The following is a 10601-nucleotide window of genomic DNA, read 5'->3' as shown; positions in this document are numbered from 1 at the left end:
TGCTTAAGATATTGCCTCTACGTGTTGTGTGGAGCATGTAAAGCTGGTTTCCCACCAATAGCAGAGATTCCCTGGGACTGGGGGCTTTGAGCTACAGTACTTTTTTTTTTTTTTTTTGATGTTGCCCTACTGATCCAGTGCATCCTTGCCCCTGACTCCTCTCTGCAGGACCATAGCCTCATGTGTAATATACCACAACACGTAATATTCCATAACAAATGCCACTGCTCCCCCAGCACGGGTTTTACCACTGCTTGCTGCTGGGAGCTGTGCCCAAGTCAGGCCAAGCACCCATCCCAATGCGCAGGATTATGATAAATATTCTCATCCATCAGCACGTTGGCCGGGGTTTCTTCCTACCATTTGACAGACTGGAGTTTTGTTTTCACTCCTCTGTGATTCCATTTCCGCAGTAAGAGTTACTACATGCAGTTGTACCTCAGGACCGTTTCCATGGGACGTGAGTTCCAAGGAGCTTTTCCTCAGCCTGGATTAACTGAGGAGAGTGGGAGTAGCTCCCACGTACCGGTTTACTCGTCATTATCCTTCAATTTCCCTCCTGTACCCGCTACCCGCCTTAGCTGAGGAAAGGCTGTTGCGAACCCGCACAAGCGGCAGGACCCCGCCTCTCCGCCTGCAGTCCCGCTGACCGGGGGGGGGAAGAGTGGGGGCGCGGGGCTCCGCCCCGGGCGGCGGGGGCGGGGCGGGCCCCGGATGCAGTTGCGGCCGCGGCGGCGCGGCGCCCGGTTCCTGTGCGTGACCTCGGCCTGCCACCGCCCGCCCGCCCTCCTTCCTTCCGCGACATGTCGCTGGTAGCGGAGGCCTTCGTGACTCAGCTGGCCGGTGAGGGGTGGAGGCGGTTGGGTGGCGGCCCCGAGAGCCGCGGGCGGGCGGGAGGCCTCGGGCCGGGCCCCACGTCGTGTCAGGCGCTGCGCTCTGGGTGGCGGCCTGAGGGTGGCGGCGAAGCTGGAGCCGCCCCGCTGGGGTGCGGAGCCAAACCCTCGCGGCCTCGGTCCCCTGGGTGACCCCTCAGGACGGGACTGGGGCGCCGTGGGAGTCGCAGGGGCGGCTGTGGAAGGCTAACGGCGGGCCGCGGGAGGCAGGGCTGCTGTGCAGAGCTGGGCCCTGGGCGCCTTTCCCCTCACGTCGCCTGCCTGGTGCTCTGAGGCGAGGGCAGGTCACCCTGCACAGCTGCCCGCAGAGCACAGCGGAGCAGGTTCACCAAGTCGCCACCTTTATGGGGTCCCTAACCCTTAGCTATGCCAGGGTGCATCTTTACTTTGGTTTAATAACTTTGCTGTCTTTAAAACCATTTACTTTTCTTCAGTGGTCCAAAACCTGCATTGTATTTAGAATTTCAGCAGTTGGAGTTGAGTCCCGCTATGTAGGAGGGCTCCGTGTGGTGCCATCCATTCCCTGCTCCCCATGAGCATGTGCTGTGTTTCCTATATTGCTCCTGTGAAGCTGAGAAATGTAACAGTACCTTTGCTACTTGTTAGTGCTCTGTCATCTACTGCAGCTGGGACATGAGCCTTGTCATAAAACAGAAATGTGTATTGCTGTGGAGTTATTTAGCAAAAATTGATATTAATCTGCTCTCAAGGAAAAAGAAAACATGCACCTCACATAATTCCTGGCTAGGAAGTTGAAAATACATTCAGTATGTTGCACACTGAAAATCAGTGCATTGGCCAGTTTCTCCTTCCTTATTCTCTATTCCTGATCTCTTGCTGCTACACAAGCTCACAAACAATAAATACTGCAAGGAAACAACATTTTAACTGCTACTGACCTGTTGAGGAGGAAGCCAATGTTTTGTCCCAGGAGCTGCGTCTTCTGTCACTTGGTAGAGACCCCAGTGTAAGAGTCCGAGTTGGATTCTCTACTATGAATGTACAGTTTCCAGCGCAGACTTGCCCCTGACTGGTAGCTAAAACAGAGGTGGTAGATCTTGAATCTGGGTGTGCAGAGGTACCCATAGACAAGCTTGAAAGTTACACTGAGCTCTTGGGTTTACATTCATTAATTCGTAGACGTAAGCACAAGCCATGCTTACATTCTAAGGGCCAGAGCCCTGATCCTCAGGATGTGGAGAATACGGTCATGATCAACATTGCTTCATGCCCTTTACTAGCCTTTAAGATCTCTTTAGTATATTTTATTTATATTGTGAAACACAAGGATAATGACATGTGTGAGCAGGTGTTGATTCTGTTGTGTTCCTCTGCTCTGTGACCTTTACAGATATTCTAAAGTGACAGCTTGCTGATATTTACTTTTTCTGGAATTACAAATACAAACTCAAAAGGGTACTGTATGTAGGCATCTCATTGCTTTCTTGTTGAAAGTGCTGTTGTTTTTCGCAACAACTTCCCGCTAAACAAGGAAATTGTTGTGGAATACAGCAGTGACAGATCCAAATTAAGTACAGGGGAAGGAAAATGCATGTTTGATAAGCTGGAAACATGAAGACAAAGTTCTGCAACAACTAGCTCTTCCCCACTTGTTGAAGTGTTCTTCCCCTGTTCCTAGAGAGATTCTTGCCTTCCCTTTTGGGGTCGTTGCGTGCTACTTATACTAGTCTCAGATTCTCACCTTAACAACTGTACTATAAGGTGGTGCTTTGAGGGCATCAGAGCTGCTCAAGTACTTCTGGATCCTCCTACAATTTAATAAACTTAAAAAAATAGCACCTCATCTTTTACCTGTCAGTCACAGATTAAGTGATGCTCATTTTCTTTTTATAGGTAAAGTAATATGTAGGCATCTAATAGAAAAATACGTCCAATGCTCCTCTATTTTTGCACAGCAGAAATGGTTGGTGCTTATTTTATTAATCTTGTACTTCTGCTGGATATGCAGCTCCTTACTGTGACTCAAGGTACGGTACAAATTTTTGTTGCAGACCTGTCCATTGAATCATTCTTTAAAACAAAATTATGACGTTACCTTTGCTTTCCCAAAAGCAAATTAGTGTCAAAAGCAATTATGTGCCTTGAAAATAAAAAATACCTTTGCCAGTGGGTCGTGGCCTTCCTAGCTTGTCTGTATTATGTACCAGTCCCAGACTGAAAGTACATAATGGCAAAATCACTCAATTTGTTCATATGGAAGATTTTTCTAGGGGAAAAAAAAATAGTTAGCTGGGATCTTGGCCAGTACCCAGCACACTTGTAGATTTCCTGAGATGTTACATAGGCACAGAGAATATTTCATTCTGGTACTAAGAAGATAGAGATGTCCTGCAAATGTAAGAATATTCGTGAGAAAGAAAAATGGTGTATCTGCAAGGAAAAAATACCACTTAACAATGACACTTGTTTTAATAGCGTCTTATCCCCATATCTGTCATTGTGAATACTGTCTTTCTGTTATGTATGTATGGAAATTTAAGAATGATTGGGAATTTTTCCATGTCCACAGAAATGAAATTTTATTAGCTTGTCATCGAGGGTCCTGTTCATGAAGATGATTGCTTTGTCCTGGCAGTTGCAATGAACTACTGCTGCTTTCACATGTAACAGCTATAAAGCATGGGTCTTTGCATGCAGGTGTTTAAAGACAATCATCCCAGCATAGTTTGTTTTCTAGAAATGTTTTATAAGCTGAGGGGAGGGTTTTAGTAGAGAAGAGGATCGTAACTCTCTTTTACAAACTGACTTGTTTGTGTATGTATTAGATTTATTTTTTTTTAAAGCACTCCCTATCTTCACCTTTCCTGCACCTTAGGCATTCACTTCTGACGTGGCTATTCACTGTCTCGGCAGAAATTGAAAATTGAAACACAGAAAATACCATCTGAACAGAAGAAAAACTTCTTTTACTGTGAGGATGGTTTAACGTTGGAGCAGGTTGTTTAGGGCAGTTGTGGAGTCTCCATCCTTGGAGATGCTCAGCACCGAACTGGAGATGGCCCTGGGCAACCTGCTGCAGCTGACCCTGGACCTCCAGAAGTGCCTTCCAACCTCAGCTGTTCTGTCACCATCAGGTGCTCAGTCCACTTGCACTGATGCAGTAATTCAGCACCCTCTCTGTGCAGCATGCATTCACCTGAACATGCTGAGCATAGCCTGCTGCTGTAATGCATTAATGATTAAACACAAAATGATGACTAAATCACTTACGTGGAGTAAACCACTTGCTTTAGTGCCATTCAACTGTTCACTTATTCAGAAATTTAAAGACGTTGATGCTGTGTCTCAGGGAATAATAAACAAATATTTCCATAGCTTCATGAATTGCAAGCATGTTATGTCACCTTTTAAATCATCTATTTCTGAACTGTAGAAAATATTAATTGGATAATATGGTAGAGAATTTGTTTAGAGTAGCTCAGCATCAATCACATATTAACAGGATAGGAAATGAGTGCTTATACTGTAAGAAGAATTAGAGTGCCAGCTTTCAAGTGGTCCAGAACATTAATCTTTCTAACTCTAGTAGTTTTGAGAAGCTGACTGCTCAAATAATCTGTAAAAGATTTTTGAAAAGATGTTTAATTGATCATTAAATTACTCAATATGCTTTACTTTTTTTCCCCCAAAACCATTGGTTTTAGATCAGTGATCAAAAGAGAGAAAATAATATCCTTGTTTGTCCTTTGATCTCTGGAAAATTACTTCTGTTTATTGTCTTTGAGTTTACGTCCAAGGGTCTTAGGCTAGTTTTAATACTAAGGGAAATGAATGCAGTTTGAAAAACAGATGCCCTTCTGCCTTTAGATATTTTACATTCTGAGTGAGTCTACCTCCAATGTGACATGCCAGAGCAAAAATAAATCTCTGACGTGCATGTTTTATGTATTGAGACAAGCTGCAGTTTGGCTTAGAACAAACACATAGGTTATGAAACCTTACCACCTAAATTGTTCCTGCACATAAAGACATAACATTTAAACTGAGTATGCATTTTGTGCATCAAAATGTGCACAGGTAAATGCTAACATTTCCTGCATGTGCAAGGTGAAAAAATAGTTGTTCTTGCTTAATAATAGGTTGGCTGTAGCACAGATCATTTAAGCCTGCTGCAGCGGTGCTTGTAGTCAAAAAGATGTGATTTGAAAATACCAAATTTGTCAGGCTGAACGATTTTCTTACAGTGTTCTTTTACTTTTTTTTTTTTGTTTGTTTGCTTTTTTTTGGTAATCAAACTAAAAGGAAACTCTTTAACTCTTGTTCAGTTTCAATAAACAAGTCTCTTAGGCTGCTCTTGCCAATTTGTACTCAGACACATATGTTTTATGACTTGACTTGTACCAATCCTTTGGGTAGATTGCCTATCTAATCTTTTTTTAGGTCAGGGGAAAAAAATTACTTTCTTTCACAATTATTATAGTACAGTACATATTTCATTTTGAGATATTATTATTTCTTGTTTTTAGGAAGCAATATAATTACCATGTATAATATAGTATACTTCTGTAGTTGTTTCTGGCTCCATTAAGACAAAGCAGTCTTTCTCTAATCAGCGTTTTATTGTTACATGTTTTCTGCTGAAGTGACATCTTATTTTCTCGTGCCAGAAATGAGATTGCTCTAGAAATAACGGTAAGAAAATTAGTAAATGGAAAGTAACATGTATTTTGATATTGTCCAGTTTGATTTGCAAGGGAGTTTTCATCAGTTGTAGAATGATTTGGGTATGACTGCTTTTTAGGAGCCTAACTGTTCAGCACACAAGAGGTCATAGGAGAACTTTACAAAGGAACCAGATCTTTCTTCTCTTTCTCACACTTTTTTTCTATCTGGACCTTGGATGCTCTGTTCTCTGACTGTCCCTAGGCACTAAACTGGTCTCTTCCTGTAGGTTTGGACCCTATGAGCTGCTTCCTTTTCAAAACAAGAATGAATGAAAAAGCTTGGTTGCTGTACTTCTTTGCTGTAGTTGAACAGGTGTTGCATATTGCTGCGCATTTTCAGCTGTCTCTTTTGAAAGTGAGTGAAAAACTGCAGCTGCATGGAAGCCATGGAGAGGACAGAGAAAGTCCACACCAGGTTCTGAAATTTTTATTATTATTATTTTTAAATTCTGTTCTTTAGTTATTAAGATGATGACATGGATGTTTTAATACAAACTGGAAGAAGGTACATATATTAGTAAAACCTATGAAATGCATAGGAAGGATTGGAAATATCAAAGGAAGAAATTACAATGGTGCTGTAAAGAATGCAGGAAAAATTGATACCAGTCTCATTTGTGGGGGCCCAAATGAGCCCAACCAAAAAACTGGAATGTGCGTACTGAATTGGAAAGTAAAAGTGCTGAGAGATGGGAATTTTTAACAGTTCTGCCTTCTAGCTGTTGTATAATGAAATTGAAGCCAATATAATGCTTGCCTCCTTCGCAAGAACTTTCAGAGTCCAACTGCATGTGTATTTTTTTTTGCATTTGAATGCCATATTGGAGAAACTCTGGATGCATTAGAGTGTTCACTGAAAGCCTTGGAAAAGAAATGAGGAAGACTGTGAGGATATGATTAAGAGAACAGGATAAACATTTTCAGATTCTGAAATAAGAGGTCTGCAACGTTTCCCAGATGTGAGGAAGAGCCTGAGAGGTGCTATTGCAAATACCATTGTCTGCTTTGGGCTGACTTAAAGATTGTGAGCCCTAAAGCACTATCTTCCCCCTTGCCAGTGGCAGTGCTTGGCTGGCTGACTGCACCACTAACTGTTTGCATTTCTACCCCACGGAGCTCTCCTGCCTAGAGATCTCAGTTCGTCTTGCCCCTTTGCAAGACTCAGGCACAGACAGTCTCTGTTGTCATCACTTTGTATCTTCTGGTACTGCTGCGTTTAGGGCCGTGGGCAAGATAGGAAAGAGAGAAGGAAGGGGAGCCTTAACAAAAGGCCAGAGGGGCCAGGACTGGGTAAGCGGGAATTGTGTGTGTGTAGCAGCTTTTGGAGCAGGTATGAGATGCTGAGGTCCTGTCTGGTGGGACAGATGTGTAGGATCTCTGTTGTGGATCAGAGAAGAGGTGCTGTGGATGAGAAAGCAGGGAGCTCCTTAGGGCACTTTGCAGAAGTAGCATTCAGACTGCCTGCCAAACGTCCTTAGGGGAGAAGGAGTTCAGACTTCCACAGAGAAGAGGGGATCTCAATCTAGGAGAGCTCTCAAAGGACTGATTTGAACTATACAAACGTAGATAACATGGCTAAGAAAATGTCCTAGTCCAGTAAGGCACTTAAGGCATTCGTGAGTATCATACCTTCACTGTCCTACTCTTCACAGCACCTGTACTTGAAGTTTCACTTCTTGAGTGAGGGCCAAAGAGGGGTAAGGGACTTAAGTAGCACAAAGGGAAGGGATTGATTTAGAGATCTGTATAAAGCTATAATTAAGAATTACAAAGCTTCTTCGAGATGGAACATTTATGCTGAATATCGGGAGTAAGTAAAATAGCTCCAGCTTGTCAGGACTTTATAAATAAATCTTTTGAGATCATTTATCTGGCACACTCTCTGATTTTTCTGAAGAAATCCAGATGTTGATTTAACAACAACTTTTATTTATGGATTTGATTTTGTTGAGATTTTTTGGCCTTGTCTCCTGATGGGAGGTGTGATTCTGCAAGCGCGGAGATGCCGAGTGATCCCCCCAGCAGTGAGAGTGCTGAGCACCCTGGAGGATTGAACCGCAGATGTGTATGCTCTGGAAAGTCAACTCAAAGACAGTAACAGAATTGGACTTAAATACATGCAATTAATAGCTTTCTTGGAGGGTGAAGAAACAGATTGTGTCATGCTAAATAGCTGTTGCAGTAATGTCACATGCTGACTCTCTTAGTGGTGCAGCCACAGGAAACTCAAGTTTGAGAATTGCTGCTGAGATTGAGTCTTTACGTTGACAGGCTCCTTGATCAATAATTACTGAACAGTCATGATTTATCTGAACTGTACTATCTCTACGAAGGAGACCTGGGATGGATTTAAGCAAATGATGTCATTATTTGATACATGATTTAATGCACACTGTCTAACTTTTTTGAAAGTTGGTTTTCATTTGGCAAGGCACTATGAAACACTTTTTGGTCCTTTATCAGCAGAGCCAGGGAGTTGCTGATGCTTTCATTTTTTTCTTGGCCCTTGTTAGTTTACAGGATCAGGCCAATTACATGAAATTGGTCTGTACTTGGTGTGGGTGGGTTGAACTGGGGGGGTCTTAAGGCAGCTAATTCACAACTTTCTCATACTTCCTTTATTGATCACCATTTATGTACAAGATGTGTATTTTTAACTGCTTTGGTTCCAAAGTGGCTGCAGCTTCACTGTATTAATCAAAATATACCCCTCCACTTATACCCCTGTAATAAGGATATAGAAACACATAAATTCCTGGCGTTTTCTTTTTAAACAAGGTATTGGTACTTGAAAATATGACTGATTTGCATTATGAAAAGAGAATGAAGTGATCATCTGCTTTTTTTTGATGCATTGTAACATCAAGCAGCTAATAACCCTCTTTCATTCTGGAGTCTGTGGGATAGCTTTCCATGTGGTTTTCTTTGGGTTACTACATCTACAACATAGTGAGCAGGAGGTCCCCCTGTAGCACCAGTCTTGGGAAAACAGAAAGGGTAACTGTTTTCCTGCTGATTGTTATGATGTTTGCTGCATAATGTTTGGAGACTTGTAAGTAATGTTGTTGGATGTGGATGCTGCCCAGATGTAAGACTAAATTTCTTTTTAGTGTTTACTCTTGTGAGAAAACAGTTTTGAGGTATCTCATTATAATTTAATCAAATTTGTACCTAGGGAGAGGCTAAAGGAAACTATGTAGAAATAATGTGTAAGTTAATCTCTCCAGCTGTAATATTGCAATGCAGTGATTCAAATTAATGCCAACTTTTTTTTTTTTTTTTGTTTTTTGTGGTTTTTTTTTTTTTTGTTTTTTGTTTTTTAATAGATGATATCTTGCCTCCTGGTTGTTTTAACAGGCCTTTAATGCCATGTGAACCAAACTGGTAAATACAGATGTTTTAGCTTTCCTCCTTTTTATGCAAGTTTAATATCAAAGTGTTTAAGAAGAATGTAACAGAAAGGAGACTGATCCATGCAAATGTGGTGACTTTAGAACAGGAGTAGTCTTTATTTCTATATGACCCATAAACTACTTCTTAACATTTCAGGAAATTGCTCTGTCTAGAAGACCAAATGTTCTCGGGCCAGGTCCTAGCCTCACCTATACAACAGCATACAGTGAACTGTATGGGAGAGATTGTTAGTTGACTGAGTGCTTCATTTACAGAAGCAGAAAAAAGATATCAAAGGATAAATTACTGGCATACTGGAGAATTCAGTAAGTTTTAGTTTATAGGAGATTTGAGGCAGAGGTTGTCTTGATTTACTTCTCACTCTACAGTTTCAGTACTTAATCAACAGGGTAGTAACATTTAGTGTTAATTCTTTAACATTGATTCTTATTAGGCATAGGCTAGCTTTATAACAGAAAATTATTTCTGTCTGCATTGCCTTCCAAAAATGTTTTGGCCCCACTGAAATTCTATGGTATTACCAACACGTGGGAACAACCTAATTTCAAGTTCAGTGTTTTCTTACAAAAACTTTTAACCTGTTGATAACTTCATTTCCCATGCAGAAGGGAACATCTTGATGCCTGGATCCAGAGGTCTCTGGCATTTGTGTCTGATACTCAAGTATGCTATGCTGCAGCTTGACAACAAGTGTGCTAAATGAGTGGCCGACTAGTAGGGCAAACCATGCTGCATACTCTACTGCTTCAAACTGGCTATTCATACTAGACCGCTGAACCAGCTAAATTGTGGTTTAGCATATTCCACAATTTAACATGCAAAGTACTTTGTGTCTTCTCATTTTCACAGTCAGAGTCTTATTTTTTTTAAGTAACAGGATTAAAGGCATAACTGTAAACCATTTATTTCATTATGTGTCTCTCATCATTGTGAAGCTGCTTGGGGAGGGTGGATAAAAATGTCTGTTTCCCCCATCCATGCAGGCAGCACTGACACAGAATGAATAGTCTCCCAGTAGTTTAGAGTGTAGGAGTTGAAACAGAGTTTTGTACACTCATAAAGGTACTCTGAACAGCCTGTACAAGGAATTGGTGGGGCTGAGGCACTGTAGGGCATCTTGGGAATGTGCTGCTTCCTCTTGCACAGATTTCACTGGGCGAATGTTATTGCAGCCTTTCATTCTTTGAATTAAAATTTACCTCTGCGCAAGTATAATATGTCCTGTTTTGAGAGCATTAGTTGGAGTCGAGATGTGTGTAGGCCTCACTTGAGCTGCTGGTCCCCTGCTGAGAGTGCTCTTAAGTATCTCTTCTTACAGCATATGTGCATTCTTCTCTCTGTCTTTCATTCTTCTCTCTTTGCTGTCCCAAAAGTATTTGGGTGGATAAAGTCTTATTATTGAAATGACAGTCTGAAACAGCTGGAAACCTTGAAATCAAAATGCTATTTGAATATCTGCCTCTGGCCTTAATGTTGCTCAAGTAAAGCATTTCACTACAAAATCTGAAAAATGCACCTAATGCAAAACATTTTTAGTGGCAAAGAATTTGACATGACTGTCATGACTTATTCTGTGTTTTGGTAGTTTTTGTGGAGAAATGTATTTTTT

General features: G+C 41.6%; 1 protein-coding gene across 2 annotated transcripts in view; it reads left to right on the top strand.

Annotated features, from left to right (window-relative positions):
• Positions 1-680: 680 nt before the first annotated feature.
• MTX2 (metaxin 2) overlaps positions 681-10601 on the top strand; it is a 35397-nt gene continuing 25476 nt past the window's right edge. Inside the window, exon 1 of one of the 2 annotated variants that reach the window (XM_075756521.1) lies at positions 681-843. In XM_075756521.1, the coding sequence (XP_075612636.1) occupies positions 804-843 (40 nt within the window). In that variant the 5' untranslated portion in view covers positions 681-803. The remainder of the gene's footprint in view (positions 844-10601) is intronic. The other variant, XM_075756523.1, reaches the window with a different exon arrangement.

Source organism: Balearica regulorum, chromosome 6 (genome assembly GCF_011004875.1).
Source record: "Balearica regulorum gibbericeps isolate bBalReg1 chromosome 6, bBalReg1.pri, whole genome shotgun sequence".
NCBI classification, from domain to species: Eukaryota; Metazoa; Chordata; class Aves; order Gruiformes; family Gruidae; genus Balearica; species Balearica regulorum.
This window is presented reverse-complemented; position numbering and strand designations above follow the sequence as displayed.